This window comes from Dothidotthia symphoricarpi (genome assembly GCF_010015815.1).
Source record: "Dothidotthia symphoricarpi CBS 119687 unplaced genomic scaffold P153scaffold_8, whole genome shotgun sequence".
Taxonomy (NCBI): Eukaryota; Fungi; Ascomycota; class Dothideomycetes; order Pleosporales; family Dothidotthiaceae; genus Dothidotthia; species Dothidotthia symphoricarpi.
The window spans coordinates 637,721-664,775 of NW_022985015.1; the positions used below are offsets into that span (position 1 = coordinate 637,721).

Below are 27,055 nucleotides of genomic sequence, written 5' to 3' on the forward strand. Positions count from 1 at the left end.
GCGCATAACGACAACTATGACGTTGGTTTGAAGAACTGATTTAGTGTTTCACGACGATCGTTCACTTATTGAGTACATTAGTGCTTGCTCGTCTGTGATCAGGAGGTAATGGTGCTCGCAACGTAATTACAGTGTCTTAACCTCAATTTACCTCTGCGTATTTCGTTCTTGGCCGATTCAAACTGCACGTATAACCACTGACCCAAATGAACGCTCACACAGGGTCATTAAGTCTGGAAGGCCCACCTTGGATGGCGATCTCCCAGCTTCAGGTCCTCATCGCTGTCATGAAAGTCACCCGTCTCGGGATGTTCCACCAAATGTTTTACCTTGTCCTTGTTTTCTTTTGTCAACCTCCACCACAACAAACTCACAATTACAATATTCAAGCACAGATAACCCAGCGCAAACGAATGTCCTACCAGATATCTTGGTGACATCTTCGGCCTATACAGTTGCGTACCCAGAACAGCTCCAAGATTGCCGATCGAGATCTGCATCGCGTTCGCTGTCGCACGTTTCGTCTGGCCAGATACGTTGATCGCAGGCCAACAGAGGACCAGTGCAACAGAGGGGTATATGCCCACTGCTGCGAAGAAAGTACCGACGTAAGACACGCCGGGTCTCCTGTTAGGATGTTCATTTGTCAGAAGAATGATATAGCCAATAATAGCTAATGAAGTGGTGAAGATGATAAACGGAGCGCGACGGGAGTATCTTTCGGATAAGATTGCCCAGCAGACGGTGAATATAGTCGCCACGGCATAGGGCGGAATGGTCAAGAGTTGAGACTTAGCAGACGTGTAGCCCAAGTCCTTGATGATGGTTGGCTGGTACAATATTAGCTATGTGGCAATGAACATGATGACTGCAAGCTTACCAAGAAGAGAGACAAGGTGTATAGAGGCAGGCTCATGGTGTGGAACGCTAGGCCATATAGCCAGATCTTGATATCTTTACAGGCTTCCCAGACATCACCCCAACGGAATACTTCATGGTTTGTCGAGTCGCTATCAGCCTTGAGACGAGCTTGAATGAAAGCACGCTCGTCTTTGGAGAGCCAGCTGACAGTCTCTGGATAGTTCGAGATGAAGAAGTACGCGAAGCAGGCAATTACAACGGTAAGCAGGCCTTCCTATAATATTGTTAGCGGATAAACAACAATACATCAATGTCACACATACGAGTATGAAGATCCACCGCCAGCCAGCATACCCGCCGACACCCCTCATATGGCCAATACCCCATGCCAGGATACCGCCGAAGGCGCCTGCCAAACTCGCGCAACTGAAAAAAAGTGAGATGCGGTATTGACGCTCGTTCCTCTTGTACCACATGGAAAGATAGTAAACTACTCCTGGGAAAAGGCCTGACTCTGTCACACCCAGACTATTGCATTGTTAGCCGCATCTCAAAGTTTCGTTTTTGACAACTTACAGGAACCGCACTACAAAGAACCCCGCAAGATTCTGGGTGACACCTATAAGCGTCGCCACAATCCCCCACGCCAACGTCAATGTGGGGAGCCAGAACTTGGGTGTGGTCCTTTTCAAGATGATGTTGCATGGAAGTTCGAACAGGACATAACCGACAAAATAGAGCGTCAGGCCAGTGAGGTATTGGTTACCAGTCATGTGCAAGTCGGTGGTGAGTCCTTCGATACGGGCATTGGCGACTAGGACATGTCAGGTTCGATAAACAAAATCACGTGTTGAACTCTGTCAAATCCCTACCATTGCTACGGTCCAGGAATGAAAGAAGATAGAGAATAGACACGGCGGGAAGCAGTCTCCAATCCAGCATTCGAAGCAGCTTCTTTTCGTCGATGGATCCTGGAACGACTTCGACGTCCGAACTGGACGTGGACGACGGGGTGTGCTCGCCGCTGTCAACTTGGGGCTTTTCCGAAGACATAACTGTGTCGAAGCGATCAAAGATCTGTGGGTTACGGAAAGGATTCACGACATGTTTTGTACTTGAGCCTACAGCTGTTCTACTCCAGACAACCTTAAATGATGCAAGAACGTGGATTTAACAGTCCATGCGCATCTGACGTTGATTTCACGCCAAAGACAGGCATCGACGGCTGCAACTAGGCTAGATCAAGCATACCGCCGGGACATGGCTTAATATCTACCAACAGGAATGTTCTTTTTGCTAGACACGGCATATTCTTGTAGAAGATTGGGATGTTCGCGAAATCGAGGGGTGCAATGTCGTGCTCGTAGATCTGCATGGATGAAATGCGCTAGCTATCCCGGGTTAGAGCTATACACTTCTCCGTCCCCACAATAGACTATGCTGTGGATATACGGAGTTAGTCATGCGGGTTCCGAAAAGTCGGTCCATGGGTCGCTTAAGATGCCTTGTTTGTGCCAAAGACATACACATTGTTATACGCTCTAGGGATTCTTCACGGCATTGTATCCAGGTCATACAATGCTGTCTGCTTCGGTTGAACAGACTCCATCAGTGAATAACACCCCAAGAGCGCCGATACAAGACCACCATGATGCCATCAAACCAGAACGTCAATATCGTCATTATGGGCGTCGTGGAATCATACACATCAAAGAAAACGGCCAAAGAAAGTCGATATGTAGGACAGGAAGATTAGTACTTATCTGGCCTTCGAGATGAAAGACATTCATTCCACGTAAAACGGTTTCAAAGAAGACATTCAATGGTGTATGGAGCCGATGAGATATTCTACGAATATTTTGATCTTGGTCAGACTTGTTCGCACAAACTCGTCCCGTCTTTTGTTTACGGTTTCAATGCGCTGCCTTCAGCAACGGTATGATTGGTCTCGTTTTTTGTGCCGCTCAGCGCTAGCAAACGAGGCAGCCCTATCCCATGAGGAGCCGGTCTAGACCTCTGAGCAGTATGCTTAGACATGCGCTCGCCCTTACTGCTACTACAGGGCCTCGGCGTTCTGTCCGATTCCCGCACTCCGTCTCCCGCTGTCGTCTTCGGTCCAGTCGATAGGACTACCAGTATGACTGGTGGCGACACTCGCCTGGTCCACGGTTGTTCCACGTCTTTCACTCGCAATCCCCGATGATGATTCAGCTCTCCACAACCGCAATGGTGTGCCAACACCTGATCATCTCCCAATTGTTTTGTTAGAACTGCTGTAACAACAGATTTGCGCCATCGTGCACATATCCGCTCTTCTTCACTGATAACCACGTCTTTTTCTCCGAGCTGAAAACATGCCCTGTCGATAGCCCGAATTCACCACAGCCAAACTTTAGGTGGTCATCCAAGTCACCAGACTGCAGTGTCCCTTCCAGTATGCAGACGGTCGTATGCCAGAGATCTTCAAAACGCATGATGTCGTCACTGGCGGACGTATCGGCTTGTACTGTATCGATCGTATCGTGTGCTACCGCGAGAGATTTTGTAAGATCTTTGGTAGGTTTCTCCATCGCTCATATGTGGTAAAGGCGCGCGCCCAAACACAGCCGTGCCGACGTGAGTGATGTGCAGACTGTGCGTATGGGTAAGGGACTTGGCGAGACCTTAAAGGTAGAAGAATCGCACAACCGCTGTCTTGTCATAAACTCTTCTGGGATACTCGATTCTGTTGGCGATGCGGTCAGGGTCGATGGCGTCGGTAGCAGTTCGTAGACAAGGCCCCAACAATTGGGTAGAGTGACCCATGGCGAAAAGGAGCAGGTCCGTAGCCCGACCACTGATCTTCCACGTACTTCATAGTATCAAAATCGATCAATGATCTTGCGGCTTGTGTATCATTTCGTGGGCACCGGAAGGTCCTCGAGACTGACGGACGTTGCTCCGCCAAAGCTGTTTCTGAAACTATCCTGGAGGCGCGGACGTGCAGGATCTTCATAGGCGTGTTCCACTGTGATGGTTTGCTTTATATGACGATCGTTCGAAAGATGTGCTTCGCTTGATTTCGCAACTGAGTTTTTCATACTCGACATGTCATCAAATACTGTCGCATCAGCATCAGGCATGGCGTCATGTTTGTCCTGTTGGGCGTAAATCTTCGTCGTAGTCGTACCGGTGTGCTCCGTTGGAATCAGATCAGAAGGACTCAAAGACCGTCGGTAGCCACGGCGATCCTGGCGATTTGGCGGGCCGGAAGCGCGGTGAGGCGCACGTCCTGCACGGTCGGAAGAATCATTGGACCCCATACCTGATAGAAACTTTCGAACGAGCGGACGTAGGGTTGCAATGTTTCCGGCTGTTATACCAATTCCAGGCTCCTATGAAGGTTGTTAGTTATCAAGTATCTATATGGGGACTTTGAAAACAGTTCATGAAAGAAGGAAAGCTTACCACAGTACTCCAGATTGCGATGTCAGTAGTAGAATCTGCGACAATCGTCAGCTATCGAGTGTTCATGAGAGTTTTGATAAACGATTCCTTGGAAGGGAGCCATACACAAAAAGTCTTCACTATCCATGAGACTGTCGATGTACGCCATGCGTATTACAGTGGCTGTTGATCCAATCGCGGCGAAAGCGAGGATTCCAGCGACGAGAAACTTGGTTCTTCGTTCCATCCTCAGGCCCCAGACAATGAAGAAAGGAAGGATCTGGTGATGGTTAGAATCGATCTCACGTGCAATTAGTTTGATTACTGACCCCAATCGTCCAATCTGCGATGGCATTGACAGTTGACATTGTGTACGTCATTCCAAGCATCGGTCCCCTTTGCAAACATTTGCTTGATGCAGGACGGTTATTCCAAAACTCATTAACTGGGACTTGTTAGCAAGTAGTCAATATGTAGTAGAGTAGAACACATACTGGGCCTGCATTGGAATGTGATGAGCAGGAAATATATGGCTCCAAACGAAGCAGCGCCCGCCATCATGATCCTGATTGTCCAGATATGCCAGCGCTGTAGGGCGACGCGTAGGTAGAAGAACAGTAATGAAAACTTCAGAGCGCAACTAGCCAGGACGTAGAGGAGCTCGCAAAGATACCAGAACTGGAGAATGTAAGAAACCAATCAGTGGTTCGCAAGGGCTCACTTACGAGGAGCGCAGTTCTGGCGTCATCGTCTGTCAAATCCGATCGATGTCGTCCTGTTCCATAGACTGCTGCCACTATTTGACACGCGAGATAGACTGAGAATATGCCCTATAACGGTGAGAAAAAGAAGAATGCGCTTCGTACAGAAAACAAGACATACTGTTGCAGCCAACATGAACCAGTCGTCTTTGCCCCACGTGTTTGACCGAAGATAGCCACGAACATACATTCGCAGGCCGGTCGTTAACCATGTCAACACAGAGAACAGCCCAGCCACAGCAAGCACCACGTTACGTCGATCTTCCATGGTCAAACCGAGGAGCGATCCTATGCTAGAACTCGATGGATGACAATATTAATATGGGTCCGAGTTGGCATTTATGTCGTTCTTAGCTTGCCATTAAAGTTTGTCAAAGTGAAAAGTATGGAGACACAACTTTACGAAGGTAGGTGTCAGGTAGAAGGAAGATCTCCAGAGATGTAGACATGCGGACCTAGTTTCTCCAACCGTTCCCGAAAGGTTCCAGTGACCTGTGCTCGACAAGGATCCGGGTAGAACCTTTTTTAACTTCGAAGCGCGAACCTGGAACGGGTAATGACCGCCTGCATTTGAGTCATGCTTGACTTTCTTCTCAACATGTTTTCTTTGTACCTACTAAATACTCAAACACATAACATGAAGCCTTTTGTTATAGGCCTCAACTTTCGAAGTCAAATCGAGACAAAAGATTCCGTTTGTGATAGCTAAGAGACAGGCGCAAAGTCTTTCTCACGGCGTACTACAACAATTGTTGCAGACCGATCGATTCTTGCTTCAAGCCACAGGCTACCGTTACTGGTAACTCGAACTCGTTCCCATGCATTGGTCCTTGTACCAACCCAAAGCTGCCGCACCCGTCTCGCGGAGAGCATAATTGGGGCCCGTTGAGTGGCACCGTATCCAGCAGCTGTCCCGAGTGAGTAGTTTCGTGGCAGAGGCGTTCTGATGACACAACACATGTCAGACAAGGATGCCATTCGACGAAAAATTTGGGAATATTCATCGGAGTATATTCCGCGGTGTGCTGTTGGTGATTACCAGTCGAGATGGACCATATCCTCGGTATGTCGAAGAAGCCGGAATTGACGTTGGAGCATGGGCACTACCTCATCGTAAACATTACCAATATCAGTCAAAACAAAGTATTTCATATTCATAGAGATCCTACGACCCTCTGAAACTTAGCACATTCACTGCATCATCGATATCAGTTACTTGGCAAGGATAATCACTCAGGCACAGGCATTGAAACCGGATTATATGACTGGCAAAGTGCATCGCAATAGCATCTAAACTCAGATCGGTTTCGGATCGGGCATGGCCCGGCAGGAGATGGCCGAAGCCTGCAACCCAGTGGCGATCCCCCCTATGAATATCGCTTCTAGGTTACAGTGCCCGCCCGCCCCCGGCTCGGCAGCGTAGCGACTCTGCCTAGCTCATGAAAATACGCCAGCCAGTGAGGGGGTTATAAGCACGCAGCAGTCTGTAAATCTCTGCAACTTGAGATTCGTGAGGCGGCGTACCTCCAGCCACTCAACAAGCTCTTTGACGCCCCCTATTGTGCGGAAATAACTATCCGCATGGCTGATGTTTGACGCCCCAGTGTACCCGCAAAACGTACTCCTTGGCAGACGCTACGCTTCCGAGCTGGGGAAACGCTGTGATCATCTCTGGACTCATGACTACATCGACTTTGCTTTGTCAACATTGTTCCCGTGTGCTGCCTTACCACTATTCGCGTAACTGGCAAGCGAGTTTTGATGGATTGGATAGTACTTTCGATCAACATCGCGAAAGGGCGACCCTGACAAGGGCAACCTTGATGCGATGGCCACTATCCAAGCGCCCATGCAAGCTGCAGTTAGCCGATGATGGTCTCCAGGATTCAGGAATGAGATGCCTCGGTTGTCGGATTACCCGCCAATTATTGCCGCCACTAGATTTCTCATTACGCTTCACATGTGTTATGAGCGCGACGCGAATCCGTTGCAACAGCCAAAGCTCTTCCCAATGTTGGGAAGGAACGACTGCGACACGACATGCGAGATTTCAATGTTCTCACCGTCCGCCATATCGTGTTTGTCTCACCTGGAATGTCTTGAATTGAGTAACGACCATCTGGCGGTAAGAAGTCGCGATATCCAGATATCTCTGATCTCTGCGATCCAACATCCTCGCCGCCCACAAGACAACGAGATGTATCGTCTTCTTCGAGCTCATGCCATCTTGTCAAACCCGAATCAGCAAATGCCAGTCTGGCGTGAAAGCAGCACATCGTGTCCCTGTGCTTGCCTCGTGCCGGCAACAAAGCAGCGACAACATGTTTGGCAAAACATCAGAGACATTGATTGCTGTCTCGTGCACGGTATCGACGAGTAGATATAATGTTTCCTGATCTTCTCTTCTCTACTTCATTCGTCTTCACCCAACGTCACTCCAATCTATAGCAAGTTTCGTTTGAGAAGATCATTGCCAACCTTCTGAATCCTCCTTGATCGCAGGTACTTGCAATGGCCGTTCAGCCTCCGCGGCCTTGCGCTCTACCGGAAAGTCTTCGGCATTATGTGCTGCGCGATAATGTCATGGTACCCTTGGTCCCTGTGGATCAGTTACCCTTCCAACTTCAAGGCGTGCCTCGTCGCCTGGATCACCGCCAGTTGTGTGAAGAACATTGGAAATTTGTGGAAGAAACTGATGAACCTGCATCGCCCCTTCCAATCTTGGCTCCAACCACAAGATTTCCTTCTCAGTCAACACCGTCTATCAAACCCCGGTTCCTTGCACCAGACCACCATGTTCGTACCGAGTCAGCGTCCATGTATATTGACCAGCCACGATCCGCTCGGGCGTCACTACCGCCGCCACTGCCTCTCATTGAGGGAGGATCAGGACTGCCTCGCTCCGTTAACCCAATCTCCTTCGAGCGTCCATGTTCTCCAACGGACAGCTTCGCTTCCATACATCAGAAAGATGCTCAGAGCCTCGGTTTTCGCACACCCTATCCCTCAGGCATTGAGCCCGACCCATCCAAAAAGGAGTACTGCACTCACTGGATCAAGACTGGAGAATGCGCGTTCATCTCCATCGGCTGCAAGTTCAAGCATGAGATGCCCTCAGCCGAAAAGTTGCGTGAATTGGGATTCACACAGGGCTTGCCCAAGTGGTGGAAAGAGAAATCCGCCCTTGGTGCTAGAGAATTGACTTGGATGCAGCGTCGGTTGGCGGGGACAGAGAACAGAGAACTGTCCAACGAATATCCAGTACCATACGCCTTTCCTGATACTGCAGCGTTCAGGACGAGACGAGATGCACTTTGTCCACTTGATGGTGGTCTCGATTCGCTGCGTGGCGCTCTCAAACGTAATTGCAGCGTTTCTGAGCGTGAGCGAATCACTTCTGCAAGGGGACCTATGCGCGAAGAACCGGCTTCCCCAAAGCAAGGGTCTCTACCTACTACGACTAAACCTACAGGTCAAATTGTGAATCTTCTCATCGATTTTGACGAGATACCGGCTCCTCCACCCAGCCCGCAGTTGTCGAGCAGCTCGCGCAGTGATGAGTTTTCCGATACGCAGAGTCTGTCCAATCGCGCCTCACCTTCCACGCCCGCCACTGAGTATCTTCCGTTGCTCTTGAGCAACGAGGACAAATCGGTCAAAAGGAACGATGAGAAGCTGCGGAGGATCGACGACAAGTTGTCCAAGGCCAACGAAAGAAAATCAGTCGTGACCAATCAAGAAAGGCTTCATAAATCAAACTTGGAGGTTGTGAGAGGAACTGAGTACACCGTTCGACCAAGCCTTCGTCGCCACTCCAAAGCCTCTTTGACCTCCTCGAGCGAAGAAGACACCAAGTCCAATAGGTTGGTCGCCAAGCGAAAGTCTTCACCTCCCAAGCCTTCCAAGCGGACACCTTCAAAGCAACTTGGCCTGGCCAACTCGAAGCACGCCAACCCGAGCAGGAACGTTGAGAATCACCGCAAAAACCCCAGCCACAAGCTTCTCCAGCACGAAACTCGCAATGAGGTAGCTCCCGGATTACAAGCTGTTGACATGCAGATCAGACGCGATGGCCGTCATAATGAAAGAGCGAGAAGGGGTGCAATAAGTGAGGAAGGTCAAGTGCCTGCAACGCCAGCTGCAGTCACTCGGACCAAGTGAACAGTTGTGTAAGTGGTGTATGGAGCGGCATGCTTTGGAAACATGTTTTGTTCGACAACAGGATTCGTAAGTGAATAGGTGATGGTATATGCATCTACGAGTCTTGTTCGGTATAGCACAGGGTGGTGGTTGTTCTCATCTGGGTTTTTGGTAACGGCAAAGAGAGTTGTGGTGTTTTTGACTTTCTTTCTCTTTTCCTCTATAGACTTTTGGGTTCTTTTTCACTGTACGGGTTTTATTTGGGGGTTTCCAGAGTATTTCGTGGTCGATATCGTTGATTGAATGTTTCTCTTGCTGCAACTACCAGTGGCTGATCTCTTGAGTATGACAGTGTTTGGCATGCAATGTATCATCGTCTTCGAAACTATGTAGCATGTAGATTCGTACTTAATCAGACAGAGTCACTTTAGCATCTGTCTTGTTTCCATCGTGGCGCCTGTGGTGTTGGTGCAAGCCACATGGCGGGGTGACGCACAGGCATGACAAGCCATGACGCCCCGCCTGCAACGTTCAATTATCTTGCGCAACTTCAACAACACACTTCTACACTCCAACGCATTCAGCAACGAGGGATCCTATCAGGAATCTACCAACATTCGAACAGGTTCTTGTTAAAGGTGCGCATTGATAGCAGCCCACTATGGCGACCGCAGCCATCATCGACGACGAGGTTATGGAGCCGACGCTCCAGGCCGTACTCGACCAGAAGACATTACGCTGGATATTTGTTGGCGGCAAGGGTGGTGTAGGAAAGACGACAACGTCATGCTCCCTCGCCATCCAGCTCTCCAAGCACCGCAAATCGGTCCTCCTCATCTCTACCGATCCCGCGCACAACCTTTCAGATGCGTTCAACCAGAAGTTTGGCAAGGACGCACGACTCGTGAATGGCTTCGACAACCTGAGCGCCATGGAAATCGACCCCAACGGCAGCATACAGGATCTGCTTGCGGCAGGCGGTGAGAGCGGAGAGGATGCCATGGCTGGCTTAGGAGGCATGGGAAATATGATGCAGGATCTTGCCTTCAGTGTACGTGTCTACACACAAGAAGCTGTTGTCTTACACTGACACGCAATTAGATTCCTGGTGTTGACGAAGCGATGTCTTTCGCCGAAGTCCTCAAACAAGTAAAGTCCATGTCTTACGAAGTCATCATCTTCGACACGGCCCCCACAGGACACACACTCCGATTTCTCCAATTCCCCACGGTCATGGAGAAGGCTCTTTCCAAAGTCTCCCAACTCTCCCGCCAGTTTGGCCCGATGCTCAACACATTTCTCGGTGGTGCAGGTCGCCTGCCTAATGGCCAGAACATCGATGAGATCGTTGAAAAAATGGAAGCGCTACAAAAGACTATCGCAGAAGTCAACGGTCAATTCAAAGACGCTGACCTCACTACCTTTGTGTGTGTCTGCATTCCTGAATTCCTGTCATTGTATGAGACGGAGCGCATGATCCAGGAGCTGAACAGCTACGAGATCGATACACACGCGATTGTTGTTAACCAACTGTTGTTCCCAAAGAAGGACAACCCGTGCGAGCAGTGCAACGCCAGGAGGAAGATGCAGAAAAAGTACCTGGATCAGATTGAAGAGCTGTATGATGAGTTCAATGTCGTCAAGATGCCATTGTTGGTAGAGGAGGTTCGAGGAGTGGAGAAATTGAGCAAGTGAGTATTCGGTATCCTTCTATCAGGGGTATATACTTACAGATTGTAGATTCAGTGAGATGCTCGTCACGCCCTTCGTACCCCCAGAGTAAGCTCGCGGGTCTCTGCGACACGACAATATCTCGACTCTCAGATGTTTTTCTCAGCGTTCGTGCATGCGAATTTTAGACTCGCTACAAAGAGTGCAGGTTAGTATACCTACGGCGGTTTCCCGGTGCAAGTCCAGCCTGGCGGAAATGAAAGGACCCTTGCAAGTTTATCCTAACGATACCACGCGGTTCGTATTCAAATCGAGCGCACTTGTAGAAGCAAACACTAGATACCAAACGTAGTCTCGTCAAACTAAGTAACCAATAGACGACTCATTGATTCGCATGTTCTTCCTATTCCTGACCATGTCCGTGACCAGTTGGCGTGGTTCAGAAAGGTATTTACGAGAGCTGGGAAATTAATACCTCCACTTTTGACATCAAAACTCGAAGATCGACGTTGAATTTTTCCGCGTTGGAGAATAATTCTCCGCACACATGCCGATCCTGCTAGTCTGGGTTTGGTTGCATCCCCGACGGCGTCCCCTGGTTTTCGAGGCTTCTGGACGCTTGCATGCGTATGGCATTTTACACCTACCTACTGCAGGTAAAGAAGCGAGATCGCAAACGCCGTGTTAGATGGGAACGGAAGTGTTGCTTGGACGAATTTGGGGGTTTGCATATATTGATGTACTCAACAACACCACTACACCACCAAGATGCACGCGCAACTCTAAACCGCAGGTGCCTTAACGCCAAACATTATTACATATTGGTAATTCCTATTCTGTACGTTGTACGTTGCATCACAGGCGAAAGCTGAGGACTCCGGACTCTCCGAAACATTCATCAAGCCTCTCTTCGCACCAATAAGCCCACGCAGTACCTATATGGTCTACGCGCGTTACCTCCACCTCCCATTCGAGTTCACGATCTCACATCAACAACCCCACTCCCAGTAACGGCGATGCAGCTCGGCCTAATCTAGCCGCGCTTGGACCCTGGGGTGTATGTGGAGTAAGACTGGCTTTGCTAACTAGGGGTATAGAGTTGGCGTGATTCCGGACCATGGGTGGTGGGTGGTAGTGGGGGCGGAGTATTTAGTTGAGGGGTGTTCGCTGTTATGTCTTTTTTTGGTTGTCAGTCACTTCTTGTTGTCTCTTCGTTGTCGGTATCTTGGTGCTCGGTCTTTGGTTGGCTTTGAGAGAAGAGCTCACGAGTAGACTGTCTGAAAGAGTTGTCGAGTTGATATAATGCATGTTATGAAACTGGGAGCGCTGCTCCTTGGAGCGATTGGTGGTGTGGTTGCGGCGCCAGTGGATGTAGAGCTTGGGAAGAGAGGTATGTTGTTTTCGTTTGTTCTTAGGATTATGGCTTGTGCTTCTTTCTGCTATCCAATTCACGACATTACAAATTTGTTCTCCTGTGTCACGCGTCTCAGTTCTATAGCCGACTGTTGGGTTGGACATTGAATTGACATCAAGACAGCGGTCTCTTCTACAATTCTCGACCAACTCCAGTTCTTCAGCCAGTACTCCGCCGCATCATACTGCCCAATAAACAACAACAGCCCCAATACAAAGATCACCTGCCCGCAAGGAAACTGCGCTCGAATTGAGTCAGCGAACACTACCACGCTGACAGAGTTCGAAGAGTGAGCAAATACCCAGCCTCTATCCAACGAACAACCTCGCTGACACTCAACCAAGTTCCCTCGCCTCAGACGTAACCGGCTTCGTAGCAGTCGACACCACCAACAAGCTAATCGTGCTCTCCTTCCGCGGCTCCCGCTCCGTCCGCAACTGGCTGACAAACCTCGCCTTCGCCGTCATCCCGACGACCATCTGCGCCGACTGCAAAGCCGCAAAAGGATTCTGGATATCCTGGCTAGAAGCCCAAACCACCGTACTCGCCGCCATCACCGCCGCACGCGTTCAGCACCCTACGTACCGAATCGTCGCAACAGGCCATTCTCTCGGCGGCGCACTAGCCAGCGTCGCCGCGGGCGCAATGCGCAGCCAAGGCCTCACGGTCGACTTGTACACGTACGGCGCGCCCAAAGTCGGACTGGATAGCTTTTCGAAATATCTGGGCCAGACAGATAGGGGCAGGACGTACAGGGTTACGCATAAAGGGGATCCTGTGCCCAAGCTGGCGCCCGCGTTGCTCGGGTTTAGAAATATCAGCCCTGAGTACTACGTTACTAGCGCGAACGAGGTGCAGGTCAGAACGGGAGATGTGCAGGTTGTCACGGGCAGTTTGAATTTCAGCGGGAATGAGGGGGATTTCGGGATCGATATTGAGGCGCATCGATGGTATTTTGGGCGGATTAGTGCGTGTGAGGGAATCGAGGGAATTGAGTTGTAATTCTGCGAATAAGAAGCTATGAACTAAAGTGTAAGCAGTGAGTAATGAGACAGGAGAATACTTCTCGAAGGATAATCTGCTCTTCTTCCTAACATTACTCCTTCAACTCCCTGCCCACGGCAAAACACACACCAGCCCGCACAATCTCCCGTACAACACTTACCTCGTCCTCATTCCGCGGCGCATACAACATCATCCAACTTGGCAGCGCCAACCATCCCACAGGAAACCTCTCGCCCCATCTGCGCTCCATCACTAACCTTGCGTCTGCCGGACTTACGTATACATGCAGCGAGTTCCCCGATGGATGCACATGAGCGACCTCATAAAAAGTCTTCCGCGCATCAGGATTCATACCCTCTACATCCTGCCTCACATAGATGGCCTCCCCGGCGTCCCCCTCAGCCTTGCTCGGCGCAGCATCGATATACATGGCATAGGGCGACGCGGAAGCAAACCCAGACATCATACCGTGCAGCATAGCCTTTGCTCGCGGTGTGATTTCCACCGGAAACTGGCGTTGCGGCAGCGTCCAGCGTGTTAGCTTCGGCCTGACGCCTGCGCGATGCGGAACCTTTTCTGCGTTGATGTAAGATGGCCCTGTGTTGGGAATGGGCGACGGGTCGCGTAGATTTTGGCAATGAGACAACAGATAGAGACCCCAGCGTCGGATTTTAAGGTAGCTTTTGAGCGTTGGGGGCGTGCTGCCTGTGCCTGGTGGGTATTGGTATTAGTGTGCAGGTTGAGGGAGAGAGATGAAAGGCGCGTTGCTGCGTGTCGTACCAAAGTTCTGCCAGATCGTGAAGTCGTAGTAGAATGCTAGGCCGAGTAGTGAAACGCTAGCGAGGAGGTATGGAGGCACCGTTGTCGCAGCTTCAAGAGTTTATTTTTAGATGTTGGATAGCTGAAAACTATATTCTGACGACCCTTTGGCTTCTTTGATGATGCGAATGGGCTTTTGCAGTTGCTGTTGCTGTTGTAGTCACTCGGGCGCTCATGGATGGATGTACGACTCTCAGAGGTGCGATGCTGGCAGGCATGCGAGTAGGGACAACTAAACAACCACGATTATGCGGATACGTTTCTATGGACTTTGTTTTCAAAACAAGGTTCGAGGCATGTATTTTGGGAATACCGTTTGTTTCGTAATGTCGCGATGTGATGAGAGGGAAGAGCGGACATGTGCAGGACACCCGAAAGTTTAAAGCCAGCCACCCCCTCGCTGATCTGCAGCTCATAACGACTCCGCATGCCCACGTAGGTAACACAAGGTTCTCCTTTGGCCGGATCATTAGAGGGCGGAAATTTTAAAAATTTATGCATGACTGGACGATACCGCACACAACATAACTCTCCTCATTTGACAGAATTCTTGAACACAGTTTGATCAGGCGTAGCGAATGAGAAACTGGGAAAGAGCAGGACTTGAGGAGTACTTTTTGCCATCACACCAGGAAGTTGAGATTCAAGAGTGCTTTTCTCCTGGACGACCAAGGGCTGGGACTGAAGAAGGCTCGTTCCCAGGACCACGAGCATTGCTTCACTACGGCCCTGGTTGTGGCAACGATATTTCAAACCGTATCAACGACGTTCCAACCCAAACCGACAACACCCCAATTCATACCGACGTCCTTGGTCTTACCAAAAACTTAAACAACTACTCCGTCAACGTCGCGATGCCACCCTCTCTCCCCCCTCAACTCCTCCAATCCCTCCGCCTCCTCATCCGCGCAAACCACATCCTCCACCACCACAACCTCGTCGACGCATTCGGCCACATATCCATCCGCCACCCCTTCGCCCCAGACCAATACATTCTCGCCGCGTACGACCCCGGCGCTCCAGCCCTAGTAAAATCCCGCGACGACTTCATTGCATACCGCATCTCGGATTCATCGCCCGTCGACGACGACGCACCCCAAGGCTACAGCGAGCGCTTCATCCACGGCGAAGTGCTGAAGCGATTCCCAAACGCAAAGTGCGTCGTGCACAGCCACTCAGACGTCGTGGTGCCGTTCACGCTGGCGAAGACGGCCGTCAGACCCGTCGTACATATGGCGGGCTTCTTGGGCGCGGAGCCAGTCCCCGTCTTTAAAGTCCCCGCAGAGCACGATCTCACACACGACATACTGATCAAAACCCGCCGTCTCGGGCAGGCGCTCGCCAGTATGCTGACTACTGACCAGCCTGTTGTCCTGCAGCATCAGCATGGGTTCACGACCTTCGGGGATAGCGTTGAGCAGGCTGTTTACCGCGCGGTCTACACGCAGACGAATTGCCGACTGCTGGCGCAGGCGTTGGTGTTTGCGGGCGGAGATCCAAAGGCGGTGGATTACTTGACGCCGGAACAGGCGCGTGCGTGTGCGCGTATGAATGAGAAGTGTCAGGATAAGTCGTGGAGGCTATGGATTAGGGAAGTGCAGGTCTTGCGGTTGTATGCAAACGAGGAGGGAGAGCCAGATGGAGCGGCAGTTGGGGGGATGCGAGTGTAAACGTGTATTTCGAGGGGGTCATCCGAGAAGTCGTGTCTTCAACTTCGAATTGATGATGTGACAAGATTGAGGTCGTCCTGTTTTGCGGATCAAGGATTGCATGCTGGCAGTGTTGTATATGTGAACTCTCAACAAAGTCATCTATGACCCCATCTGACAGGCTCGAATACCTGAACAACAATCCGGATGTTAACAACCTAGAAATACAATGCCGACACAACCCATCTCAACACCGCGATGCAGCCTGTACAACCCACACAAAACTGAATGCAGGAAAACCTCCCAGCCACAAACCACACAAAACTCATCAGCAGCTCATCAAACCCAAACCCCTTTCAATCTTCTTCCTTCTCCTCCCGCAACGACACCCCAGACTCAATCCCCATCAACATATGCGTCGTCCTCCAAACCGGATCATCCTCCACATCCCTAACCTCAAACCCCATCTTCTCCCAAAACCGCACCGCGCCCGGTAGAAACGGATGCGTATGCAAATACAAGCACTGCACGCCGCTCTGCCTTGCCACCTCCTCCAACGCACCGAACAACGCACTCGCCAAGCCGCAGCGTCGATACTCAGGGACCACGAACAAGCGCACGACTTCGACTATTCCGGGGCCGTGCAGCGCGAGTTGTGGAAAGCTGTAGTCGTATGGGACATAGCCGACAACGGCGATTAGCGCGTTTTTGTCATGCTGTGAAGTGGGGCGCGCGGTGAGGAAGACGCCGCGCTTGAGGGTGCGGGCTACGTCATTTGGGAGTGGGGCGTTGTTGAGCTGGAGGTTTGGGAAGAGGGTGCGGCGCGCTTTGTTGATGAAGGTTACTACTTCGTTTGTGGTGGAGTGTGTCACGGGTTGGATGGTCCAGGTTGGATGTGGATGTGGGTGGGGGAACGGTGGTGCGGATGGAGAGGACATTCCTTGTGCATGCGAATATGCCGGTGATGATGTTGTGCTTGTTGTGGGGAGTCGATCTGGGGGATTAGGCCCGATATGCGGATCCGACTTTCTTTTTTGGGAAGGAGCATTTGATGGCAAGACACGTAAGTACTTCCTCATGGACTTGAACTGATGGAAAGAGCATAGTATGGAATAAGATTCGGCAAAAGAGCAGCTGTAAGATGTTGTGATAAACTATGTGAACGTCGTGCATTTCCTATGTAACCATCTCCACCACTTCATTCCCAAAATTGCCATAATATCCTACCTCTCGTTCAAACGTCGTAATATCTTCTTCGCTCCCTCAACGCGTACAGTATTACGCTCCTTCCACCCATAACCCAACACTCACATCTCAAGACTGAACGACCGACGCCGCTTCTCCATCTGCCCAATTCTAACCAGTGGTCCCAGAACCTGCGCACCCGTTTCTCCGCAGCCCGCAGAACTAACACAGATACCCACGTTATCATCTTGAGGACCATCCGAACAATTGCAAATGCTCTTAACGCAAACTGAGCCAACCGGGCAGCCCCCAACTCTTCCAAAGGTCGTTCTACACTTCTGAAGACTAGGATCCGAGCACTGATAGCGGGCCTTGTCGAAGCAAATACCAGAACCCTGCTCCTCGGAGGCGCAGATGCAGGCGAGAGTACCATTGCCGGGCGAGCAGTACCTGTCCCAGCTGCAGTCCGAGTCGCACGGTTCTCGTGCACAAACGCCGTTGACGCAGTACATGCCAGGTGCGCATTTGTTGTCGCAACGGCCGCAGTTATCAGTGTCGGTCTTGGTGTCCACGCATCCTATGCCGCCGCAGAAGGCAACACCGGGGCCATTGCAGATTGGTGGACTGGAAGTTGGGGTGGCAATTGTGGTATTCGTAAATGTCGGCGAACTGACTGTAGTGTTTGTGAACGGAGGTAAAGCCGTCGTTGTATTGAGAGAGGGGAGCGCAGTAGTTGTTGAGTTGGTAAAAGGAGGGTCTGTGGGAAGAGAACTTGAGAATGTGGGTGTGATGCTTCCGGTGCCAGTTCCGGTGCCAGTAGAGGTATCGTCTGGGTTAGAAGTCATCGTGAGAGTAGCCATAGATGTGGAAGAATCGTGTGTCATGGTGATAGTGAAAATTGTGCTGCATGACTCGATTGTTGTGTCGGTCAACGTGAGTGTGGAGGAAGTAGTCATCGTCTGTAGGGTCTTAGGCTTGTCATTCCAGAGTATTACAGGATTTTTGACTTACAGTGCTGATCAGGGTGATGACAGTTTCGACAATCTGCTTACAACCGCAGGCACTGGCGTACCTTGCACCTTCACATACTGGAGTAGCATAAGCGGGCATGGGACCGTAGATTGTGACTGTAGAGGAGGGTCGTGAGGTTACGGCTTGACGTGCCTCGATGATCGCATTTTTGGGCATTGCTGAAGGCGTTTCTCCAGGTGAGAATGAGATTGAGATTGCAGGCTCTGTCGAAGTGACATAGGTGGGAAGACTGCTCAAGCTCAAAGAACTGCCAGGACTAGCAGAGGTTCCTGGAGTAGCAGTACAACTAGGCATTGCCGTCAACGTGCTTGTTTCAAGCACGAAAACAGTAGTACTGAAGCATGGTCATTAGCATAGTTTGTTGGGGTAAAGTGTAGGGTACTAACAGCGGATAAACTACAACAGACGTTGTCATGTACTTTTGACAGTCGGAGAAGGCAGTAAGAGTCTGATCCGGGACCGGCCAGGTGCCCCAGATAGCACTCCAGCAGTTGTCTTCGGCACATGGCCGCTGCCTGGCCTCCAATACCGTTGCGATGGCGAACGAAGAGCCTGAAAGAACGATGAGGGTGGAGAACTTCATCTTGTGATTCAAAGAACAGCTGGATGAACCTGGTGTAGAATTCCACTATACTCCGAGCATTGATCTTTATATGTCACTATGGTATGGGGCAACTGGGAGTTGCAGCTGGTACAATTCCTCGCTCATCTTGCGCTAGACTCCATCCAACAAGATACAAGCAGAAAGCCAGTGGCGCATTTACCAAGCTCTGTGTTGCTTTGGTTGTCGTCGTAGAAGTCTCTAGCTTCGATGGTGGAGTGTGAGACAGATAGCAATAATTGAGAAGTTGCGATTTGTCTGCCCCCATGCTGCGGATGTAGTTGTAAGCGTCGACATGTTTAGACGAAACAGTGTAGTGAGAAGAGTTTTGTACAAGCGAATACCTCTTGGAGCAGGTACTGCATGAGCAACGGCGCCGATATGCAGAACTTCTGGGATAAGAGTCGAAGCTGTGGCACGTCGTACCACATGAATACCCTGTTCTGTCCATGCTTGACGTACAGCACACTGTCGTGTCGACATATATACGACCAACGAGACAACAAAACAGCTCATATTAAAACATTAGGAGAGACTCAATGACGATGGCCTGTGCAGGTACCACACTCAAACACAATTTTGGCGGTCAAGTTCATATGGATCAACGTGTCGCCACATGTATTTGCCATTCCGCACACCAATGCTGTAAACACAACATATAAGAAGAACGAGCTTTGGGAACGTTCGAAGGTTTTAGTAGTACGCTGTGAATCGTCGGGTTTTGTCAGATCATCGCGTGACCAGTGTACTTGCTGATCGGCCACTACAATTGTCATGAAAAACTGATCAATGCCATACACTTTGCCGATCAGGCAATCGGCCACATGTATTCTCGTTTCGATCTATGGGGACGCTTGGGCGTGCTGCCTTCGGATCCATGATATCCCTGGACAAAATTCAAGGTTTGTAACTACCGACTCATGGATGCATCCTCGAAAAAGGAGACCATGAATCACCGCAAATGCTTCGATGTACAACATGTCCTTCGTGAACCGAGAGTCCCAAATGTGGGTTTTCCATGACCAGATTGCAACCATTGAGCGACGAGTACGACGCCTGTTCAATGAAACTGAATCCGTTTTGAGGAGAGACATCGAGGCGCCCGCATCTGTCAATTCGAAGACAAATGCTACCGAAGCTCTAGTTACCTGCCGAGTCCATGGTCCACAACCTTCTGAATCCAACCAGAGTTGAACAACGTCAGCCTGAGAAGGTGGGGGTGGCTTCCCCATACAATGGTCTTGTAAGCCGACATGTTGAGGACGACCCAAACATGCGGTTCCGAAACATGCCAGGTCGCATATCAGCTACTGAAAACAAAGCAGTGGGGTCGGATACCCACTGCAGATATAGCGATTAAAGTCTCATGCAAAGATGGACTGCTTCGCTCTTGCATCTGGTCTTCTCGATCTTGCAAAACAATGAAACACGTGTGCAGCAGAATCAAGCTGGAGGGAGAAAATTCGCAAACAGCATGCCTTGAATCATGGCATACATGATCATGCCACGAACAGCCCATTGGCCTTGACGTCGGGTTTTCTTTTCGTCATGGGCCGACTGCTCATTCAGGAGCCATGTAGCGACTGTGACGTACCAAATTGGATATCCGGAAGCGATACGATTGATGACCTGAACATGGAAGCTGGTAGCTGCGGCGACAGCCAATACCAACTGCGGCAATGCCAGCTCTGGAAGATTGTACGTGGAAGATGTACCATCGGGGTCGCGGGTTACAGTAGTCTGGGGTACAGAATGCCCATGCAACGGCTGGCGAAAGCAGTCGCGCAGTGCCGTTACACTGGACGCCACCAGCAGCCACAGCATTGGTACTGCTAGTAAGAAAAGGGGCAAGTTTGAGAGAGTCCAGTATCGGAAAAGTCCTACATCCCTAATTGAGGTCAGACTAGGAGAATACGCGGCGAAGCTAGCTTACCAATAGTAGCTTTGTACCCACGAGTAGATACTCGGGACGCTTCTCGCACACCATGGTCTGGTGGTGGAACCAATGCCTTGGCTACAAAACTCCAGATATGCTAGATATTGAGGCCCGATAAATCCAAGTGCAACAAACATGCCTGACACACATGTGACAAAGACTCTTCTCATGTCATGCAGATTGACCTGCATTGAGATTATGCGGGGTATATACCGCGCAACGTCGTACATCAAGATCAAGCCACTCAACAAGCCGTTACTTCTCATCAACGTGGCGGAAGCAAAAAACAAGCCTGAACTCAGCTTGAGAAAGTCTTCATAGAGTGTCGGACTTCCAACTTGACTTGTGGCTCTTGATTGCGCGTAACACAGCATCCCGGTGAAGTTAAGCAAGGAGAATAAGCCCTCGGCGTATGGTGAAGAGAGAAAGAGAGAGGCTGGCGTCAAAACATGTAAGACAGATGCAACAAAAGCGGTATGGCGACGTTGTTGTGGCTTTCCCACAATTACGGACAAGAGACGATACAGAACCAGTACGGAGAGGAGGTGGCAGACATTGGACACGGCGATCCCAGCCCAAACGTAGCACTGCGACGAGCATGCCGTGCCGCCAGAAATATCTTCGTTGTTGTTAACGTTAGGTCAAGATGATGAACGGATCTTCTTACATTGTCCCAGGACGCTGAAACCCCGTGAGTACGCCCAGCTAAACGCCCATTCCTGCTCATGAACTTTGGCTCGCTCAGCACCCTTGACAAAGTACAGAGCGTCCCACCGGAAAAGGTTCAAAGCGAGACGGTAGTATCGTGGAGAGGTGTCGAAGTGGTCATGTCGATTGTTGCCATTGTCAAGGGAGATGAGGGCCGAGGTATCATATCCGGGGCCCGGGCAGTAGGCTGCAAGAAGTAGAAGGAGTACTTTCCAAGCACAAAAGACCAATACGAGCTGCCTTAGCCGCCCATTGTCTGCACGTTCAGAAGTCGCTGCCATTGCAGATTGTTGACGAGGTTCAGAGTGACGCGTCGCCATTGGGTCGACTCTAGCGCCCCACTAACACTAGCGCGGCCGCAAGCGAGCCCAGCTTAGTCATCGCACGGAAAGCAGAACTTCTCGAAAACGTTGTGCCCGACTCTTTTCGAACTCCGTCAATCTCAACGTCGTCGACCGTCGCCAACAACTAACCGGTAAGCGCAACCCTCGCCTGATTGCTTTCCAGCATATCAATCGCATGCGACCGTAATGGTGCATGTCGAATACCCAGATGGCTAGAGCGTAGAATGGCAGCAATGCCTTCTTGCTCTTACGAGATTCAGAACCTACTTAGTGGATTGGACATTCGCTAATGGTTTCTGTTCTCTATGACAGCCTCGACCAGTATTCAGGATGCCTCCTAAAGGAAAGAAAGCGGCGCCCGCGCCATTCCCCCAGGGCAAGGCTGGCGGCAAGAAGGCTGCCAAGGTGAGTTTGCGTCCTGTCCTCTGCACGTCTGCCCGCAAGCTCTAACCACGCGCAGAACCCTCTCTTCGAGAAGCGCCCCAAGAACTACGGTATCGGCCAGGACATCCAGCCCCAGCGCAATGTATCGCGCATGGTCCGATGGCCCGCGTACGTCCGTCTTCAGCGCCAGAAGAAGATCCTCAACCTGCGTCTGAAGGTCCCACCTTCGATCGCCCAGTTCCAGCACGTTGCCGACCGCAACCGTAAGGCACACACAAACGCGATGAAAGAACTCAGCTAACACATCGCAGTCGCTACACAGGCTTTCAAGCTGCTCAACAAGTACCGCCCTGAGACCAAGCCCGAGAAGAAGGAGCGCCTGACAAAGGAGGCCACCGCCATCTCGGAGGGCAAGAAGAAGGAGGATGTCAGCAAGAAGCCATACGTCGCCAAGTTCGGTCTGAACCACGTTGTCGGTCTTGTTGAGAACAAGAAGGCCGCCCTCGTCCTGATCGCCAACGACGTCGACCCCATCGAGCTCGTTGTCTTCCTCCCCGCCCTCTGCCGCAAGATGGGTGTCCCTTACGTTATCGTCAAGGGCAAGGCCAGACTCGGGACGGTCGTTCACCAGAAGACCGCTGCCGTTCTCGCCCTGACCGAGGTCCGCGCTGAGGACAAGACCGATCTCTCCAAGCTCATCTCTGCCGTCAACGACGGTTACCTCGAGTCACACCACAAGGACGCCTCGCGCCACTGGGGCGGTGGTATCATGGGAGCCAAGGCCAATGCCCGCATGGAGAAGCGCAGGAAGGCTATCGAGAGCGCTATCAAGATCTAAGTGGATCGTTGAAGGCTTTGGAAGGTTCATAATGAATTTTACGGCGTGTCTCTTATCTCTGCATGTAGGCGGTCACAATACCACGGAGTTTAGGAGGGTTAAAAGCAGTCAGAGCGACTGCATTGACTGGAATCTATCACGATAACGCACGCCATTGTCACCTTTTTCTTGCCGAACTAGTGATGAATAAGCCCGTGGTGGGGCTCTTACCCTCACCCCACCTTGGGAACTCGATACTTCCTGCAATTTGTATCCTTGCTCTTGCATCATGTCTAGCTACATCATCGTTTGAATTTTTGAAGCGCCAAAAGGAATTACGATTCTTCTCGACTAATCAAACCTCAGCTGTCCAAGATGCCTTTAACGATTCTCGCAGATTCAGACGTTCGCGCTCTACTCCACAGTCTCACCAAGCAGGATATACTCGATTTGCAGCAAAGTCTTGCCGATGCCCTGCACCACTATTCAACTGCCACTGTAGATGATTCAAATGGCTGCTGCGCCGAATACCAACCCCTTCGTACCACGCTCAAACGCAATGATGGTCAGACCACGCTGTTCATGCCCGCGAGCTCTGAAGACGGCATGGGCATCAAGGTTGTGACACTGTCCGAGCCTGGCTCGAAAAAGACTTCAAAATCAACATCCGTTACATCGTCTATCGAATCGCTCTCGATCTCGCAACAGTCATCCGAAACCGCCATCTCATCCACAGCCGCAAGCACAACACCAAAAGGCAGTATCACACTGCTGGACAAGACTGGGTCGCCCAGAGCATTAATCAATGCAGAAGAGCTTACCGCCTTCAGGACTGCTCTTGCGAGCACGTTCATTCTAGGGCGTAGGGACAATGTGCATGACGTAGTCGTCTTCGGCGCAGGGAAGCAAGCATACTGGCACATCCGACTTGCGCTGTTGCTCCGAGGATCCGACATCCACCACTTGAACATTATAAATCGCGATTTCGAGCGTGTACACCATCTTCTTGAGAAGCTGTACAGTCCAAACGAACAGCCATCGCAATGGTCAGCGAACTATGCACACGTGCCTGCCTACAGGCAGGAGAACAAAGATACAGATCTCCACCGACCGAAGATTCAGATCCTCACTCCCGGCCATGGAGAGTATGATAGATTGCTCAAGTCGACAATACGTGCGAGCAGCGTAATATTTTGCACCACGCCATCACTTACCCCTCTCTTCCCCGCAGCCCTACTTACAAATGCCGAAGGCCGTAAAAAGGGCCGATACATCGCAGCCATCGGGTCATACAAACCGCACATGATAGAGATACACCCAGACATCATCCGGCAGAACGTTGCGCCAGATCACGGTCGCCATTTCCACAAACATGCTACGCAGGGTGGTGCGATTATAGTCGACAGCGTGGAAGCCTGCATGCAAGAAGCCGGAGAGATTATCCAAGCAGGCCTCTCGCCGTCCGAGGTCGTGGAAGTGGGAGAACTAGTCATGCTGAAGCGCGACGCTGACCGACGTCGCCAAACCAGGAAGAGCGAGGAAGATGCACACTGTGCCGGGGTCGCGTTGGGCGAGGGCGAGAAAACGAAGGAGAACCGCAGGGGCGGTAAAGCGAAGGATGATCATGACGAGGAGGATAAGGCGCATAAAAGTTTGATTGACTGGCTCACGCGTGGGAATGTTATATACAAGAGCGTGGGGCTGGGGTTGATGGATGTTGTTGTCGGCACGGAGTTGTGTCGGTTGGCGGATGAGAGGGGGATAGGCACGCAGATCAAGGACTTTTAGAAGGGGTCTGAGAACGAGCGTCCCAGTCGGAGAAGTTTGGATGCTTTGTGTCGTTGGGTGGAGGATGATTGGTGATGGGCGACACTGCGTTTACACGGCAGATTACAATAGCACGTTAGGTTTGGCCTTTGGGCGGTTCGATGCTTTTACAGTATGTATCTAGAAGTATTCCGTAATCCAGGTAGCTGATGGATCGATTTGAGAGTGTCAATTTAGAAAAGGTCTTATAAACGGGGTTTGGAGACACCCACGCTTTCTTCAAACCAGACGGTTCCACAGCTTCGAGTCTTGAACTCGGTGGACTAGAAGAGCACTTCACTTCGTGTCAGGTGTATAAAAACGCTCACTATGAGAAAGTCGAAGCTAAAGTCTGGTACGTTCTTCATCCTACATCTAAAAGCTATTGATCCCTAGGTTCACAAATGTCTTTGCGAGATCTACCCCCTCGCCCCCTCGACCATGCCTCTCGACCGTAGTGACCGCCTCCTCAACCTCGAGATCGTCAATAAAATTATTCTCGTAATCAAAGTCGTCTTCGTCCTTGTAGAAGGGCCACTCCTCCCGATAACGCGACGCATGTGTCGCTACGCAAGGCGTACGGCAGAAACAAGGCGGTGGGCTGTATAAGCAGTCAGCGAGATGCACATGCAAACAAATTAGCTGGAGAATATACATACCCGACAGTGCTGAAGATAGCTGCCTCGTCGGCCGCTTGGTCGATAACGGCAACTTTGTTTCTCATGGGCAAAGCAAGGAGATCGTCCCACTTGCGCTTCGAATCGCGCTTCACCGCGCCGCCAATAATGACTTTCGGTAGATCCTTGACGAACGGCCACGCAAACGTCATGACCCAGTCAACCATGGTACGCTGGCAGCATATATACAGGGACAGCGTGTCAAAACATCCCCAGGGGCTGTATTTCCAGCCATCATCCGGACTCCTGAACCATATCTGCAGGCTAACAAGTGTAGGCAGTGTGAGTAGAAGGTAGCCCAGACACTCTGCAAATTCCATATGGAACACCGGGCGGAATGTGATACCGAAAAACTCGAACCATTCCTTCATACTGAAGTCGAGAATGAGCTTGTTGAGCCAGTTGAAGCTTGGCGTGATGCCAGCATCAAGCACAGAGGCAAAGTGCCGCGGCGAGAAAAAGGTCTTGCGCGTATTCTCCCAGCCGGCGCAAAGAGCCTCGCGGAAAACTTGCTTGCTGACGCGCAGGAGAGCGAGATTGGGCGCAGGTACAGTGTAGTCAATCGTATTCGCCGGACATCCGCTCGTCAACCAACTAAGCCCCGTATGAGGATTGGCGTGGTCCTTCGCATTGTAGCGTCCCAGGCCCAACTTCACAGCCGCATTCTGCCGAGCGCTCTCATCGAATGCGTCGTGTGCGCTGACTGTGCTCAGAGGGTACAGGCGCGGCCCAAACGCATGCTCGAAGACAAGCATGCGCACTTCGGCAGGAAGGTCAAGGAGCCTGAACTTCTGCCCATTGAGCCGCCACCACTTGCGCTGGGCTTTGAAGCCGCGCTCACCATCCAGTCTGGACGTCGGTGACTGCATCGACAGCAGCCATGTCTTGAGGGGCATCCACGTCGATCCGATCTTTGCATGGAGCGCGTCTGCGGACAAGCCAGCCATTCGCGGGACGAGCGATATCCATGCCGTGGCGGGGAACTCGTTATAGTCGTCCAAGAAGGTGTACATCTTCGTGTCGTACTGGGGGAAAGCGGTGCTTGGCGGCCAGAAGGGAGGCGAGTTGTTGGTGGGCACTATGCGGAAGTTCATGTTTGCGATGAGAATGTTGTGTCTGTTTAGATCGCGGACGGCGAGCTTGATGTGCCGGATGATTTCGTCATGCTGGAATGGCGCGGGTTTGAAATTATACTTGTATTTGGTGTCACCGTGGTCAAGCGACTGCAGTTTGTTTGCTGGAGGGGTTGGAGCATCACTGTGAAGTAGCGGTTGAGATCTTCTCCGCCATTGTGCTTTGCAGATAGGCGGAGGTCTTTGATGCGAGTTTCCAACATCGGCATGTTGGGTTGCTGCCGGGCTTTGCCGTTGTTCGATATATGGTTAGTTGAAGGGTTGGTTGACCACTGTAAAGAAAACGTTGTGGAGATATCAGAGGTGTAAGAATTGAAATATTATATATGTGACTGGTGTTCGCCTTGAGTGCAGGGAAAGGCCTACCTGGCCGAAGATAAGTACCCCGGGCCACCATAGTGAATGAGTAGTATAGATGAGCCACACTGGCCGTTCCTCTACATGACGCTCGTTAAATGTGGCCAGGCTGAGTTGCTAGAATATACGCTTCTTCAGAATATTCAAGAAACTTTAGTAAAAGGCGCATAATCGCAAAAGACACTGCCCTGGATGGGACAAGTCTAGCGAGGGGATTTATATAGAAGGGGAACAGGTAGAAATCACTTCTATTCAAAGAAGCACGGGTGCTTGACAGAAACACCCCACCCACTCAAACAAACAACCAGTGGCGGGAGAGTATAAACATT

At 51.0% G+C, this 27,055-nt stretch overlaps 14 protein-coding genes across 14 annotated transcripts; 6 read left to right on the forward strand and 8 right to left on the reverse strand.

Annotated features, from left to right (window-relative positions):
- Positions 1-82: 82 nt before the first annotated feature.
- P153DRAFT_338101 (MFS nicotinic acid transporter-like protein Tna1) lies at positions 83-1,991 on the reverse strand. The gene is made up of 5 exons (XM_033665770.1): positions 1,734-1,991; positions 1,438-1,675; positions 1,185-1,389; positions 881-1,135; positions 83-830 (listed from the first exon to the last, which is right to left on the reverse strand). Exons 1-5 carry the CDS (start codon positions 1,912-1,914, stop codon positions 228-230), a joined length of 1,482 nt encoding a protein of 493 aa, XP_033524760.1. The 5' UTR covers positions 1,915-1,991; the 3' UTR covers positions 83-227.
- A 747-nt stretch (positions 1,992-2,738) lies between these two features.
- On the reverse strand, positions 2,739-3,431 carry P153DRAFT_395796 (uncharacterized protein; the record flags this gene model as incomplete). The annotated part of the gene is made up of 1 exon (XM_033671429.1): positions 2,739-3,431. The coding sequence occupies one exon, from the start codon at positions 3,429-3,431 to the stop codon at positions 3,126-3,128; it is 306 nt and encodes a 101-aa protein (XP_033524761.1). The 3' UTR covers positions 2,739-3,125.
- On the reverse strand, positions 3,418-5,316 carry P153DRAFT_314200 (uncharacterized protein; the record flags this gene model as incomplete). The annotated part of the gene is made up of 6 exons (XM_033664911.1): positions 3,418-4,235; positions 4,309-4,343; positions 4,414-4,567; positions 4,617-4,732; positions 4,782-4,965; positions 5,170-5,316. 6 exons carry the CDS (start codon positions 5,314-5,316, stop codon positions 3,756-3,758), a joined length of 1,116 nt encoding a protein of 371 aa, XP_033524762.1. The 3' UTR covers positions 3,418-3,755.
- Positions 5,317-7,494: 2,178 nt separating this feature from the next.
- On the forward strand, positions 7,495-9,537 carry P153DRAFT_365983 (uncharacterized protein). Its single transcript, XM_033667943.1, has one exon. The coding sequence runs from the start codon at positions 7,560-7,562 to the stop codon at positions 9,207-9,209; it is 1,650 nt and encodes a 549-aa protein (XP_033524763.1). The 5' UTR covers positions 7,495-7,559; the 3' UTR covers positions 9,210-9,537.
- A 199-nt stretch (positions 9,538-9,736) lies between these two features.
- On the forward strand, positions 9,737-11,200 carry P153DRAFT_338106 (ATPase get3). Its single transcript, XM_033665771.1, has 3 exons — positions 9,737-10,239; positions 10,290-10,879; positions 10,929-11,200. The coding sequence occupies exons 1-3, from the start codon at positions 9,850-9,852 to the stop codon at positions 10,969-10,971; spliced, it is 1,023 nt and encodes a 340-aa protein (XP_033524764.1). The 5' UTR covers positions 9,737-9,849; the 3' UTR covers positions 10,972-11,200.
- Positions 11,201-12,170: 970 nt separating this feature from the next.
- On the forward strand, positions 12,171-13,275 carry P153DRAFT_384655 (alpha/beta-hydrolase; the record flags this gene model as incomplete). The annotated part of the gene is made up of 3 exons (XM_033670364.1): positions 12,171-12,249; positions 12,397-12,562; positions 12,618-13,275. The coding sequence occupies 3 exons, from the start codon at positions 12,171-12,173 to the stop codon at positions 13,273-13,275; spliced, it is 903 nt and encodes a 300-aa protein (XP_033524765.1).
- A 43-nt stretch (positions 13,276-13,318) lies between these two features.
- P153DRAFT_395800 (uncharacterized protein) lies at positions 13,319-14,492 on the reverse strand. Its single transcript, XM_033671430.1, has 4 exons — positions 14,286-14,492; positions 14,199-14,242; positions 14,059-14,114; positions 13,319-13,989 (listed from the first exon to the last, which is right to left on the reverse strand). Exons 1-4 carry the CDS (start codon positions 14,313-14,315, stop codon positions 13,370-13,372), a joined length of 750 nt encoding a protein of 249 aa, XP_033524766.1. The 5' UTR covers positions 14,316-14,492; the 3' UTR covers positions 13,319-13,369.
- Positions 14,493-14,951: 459 nt separating this feature from the next.
- P153DRAFT_422303 (arad-like aldolase/epimerase) lies at positions 14,952-15,767 on the forward strand (the record flags this gene model as incomplete). Its single annotated transcript, XM_033672358.1, has 1 exon — positions 14,952-15,767. One exon carries the CDS (start codon positions 14,952-14,954, stop codon positions 15,765-15,767), a length of 816 nt encoding a protein of 271 aa, XP_033524767.1.
- A 252-nt stretch (positions 15,768-16,019) lies between these two features.
- On the reverse strand, positions 16,020-16,684 carry P153DRAFT_395802 (acyl-CoA N-acyltransferase; the record flags this gene model as incomplete). The annotated part of the gene is made up of 1 exon (XM_033671431.1): positions 16,020-16,684. One exon carries the CDS (start codon positions 16,682-16,684, stop codon positions 16,103-16,105), a length of 582 nt encoding a protein of 193 aa, XP_033524768.1. The 3' UTR covers positions 16,020-16,102.
- A 369-nt stretch (positions 16,685-17,053) lies between these two features.
- On the reverse strand, positions 17,054-18,546 carry P153DRAFT_384659 (uncharacterized protein; the record flags this gene model as incomplete). The annotated part of the gene is made up of 3 exons (XM_033670365.1): positions 17,054-17,890; positions 17,943-18,297; positions 18,350-18,546. 3 exons carry the CDS (start codon positions 18,544-18,546, stop codon positions 17,054-17,056), a joined length of 1,389 nt encoding a protein of 462 aa, XP_033524769.1.
- Positions 18,547-20,007: 1,461 nt separating this feature from the next.
- P153DRAFT_375147 (glycosyltransferase family 76 protein) lies at positions 20,008-21,489 on the reverse strand (the record flags this gene model as incomplete). Its single annotated transcript, XM_033669564.1, has 3 exons — positions 20,008-20,452; positions 20,498-21,119; positions 21,168-21,489. 3 exons carry the CDS (start codon positions 21,487-21,489, stop codon positions 20,008-20,010), a joined length of 1,389 nt encoding a protein of 462 aa, XP_033524770.1.
- A 136-nt stretch (positions 21,490-21,625) lies between these two features.
- On the forward strand, positions 21,626-22,928 carry P153DRAFT_365986 (L30e-like protein). The gene is made up of 3 exons (XM_033667944.1): positions 21,626-21,957; positions 22,013-22,199; positions 22,248-22,928. The coding sequence occupies exons 1-3, from the start codon at positions 21,883-21,885 to the stop codon at positions 22,772-22,774; spliced, it is 789 nt and encodes a 262-aa protein (XP_033524771.1). The 5' UTR covers positions 21,626-21,882; the 3' UTR covers positions 22,775-22,928.
- A 200-nt stretch (positions 22,929-23,128) lies between these two features.
- P153DRAFT_384662 (NAD(P)-binding protein) lies at positions 23,129-24,541 on the forward strand (the record flags this gene model as incomplete). The annotated part of the gene is made up of 1 exon (XM_033670366.1): positions 23,129-24,541. One exon carries the CDS (start codon positions 23,129-23,131, stop codon positions 24,539-24,541), a length of 1,413 nt encoding a protein of 470 aa, XP_033524772.1.
- A 393-nt stretch (positions 24,542-24,934) lies between these two features.
- Positions 24,935-26,766, reverse strand: P153DRAFT_356163 (uncharacterized protein; the record flags this gene model as incomplete). Its single annotated transcript, XM_033666625.1, has 3 exons — positions 24,935-25,160; positions 25,219-26,587; positions 26,736-26,766. 3 exons carry the CDS (start codon positions 26,764-26,766, stop codon positions 24,935-24,937), a joined length of 1,626 nt encoding a protein of 541 aa, XP_033524773.1.
- Positions 26,767-27,055: the final 289 nt, after the last annotated feature.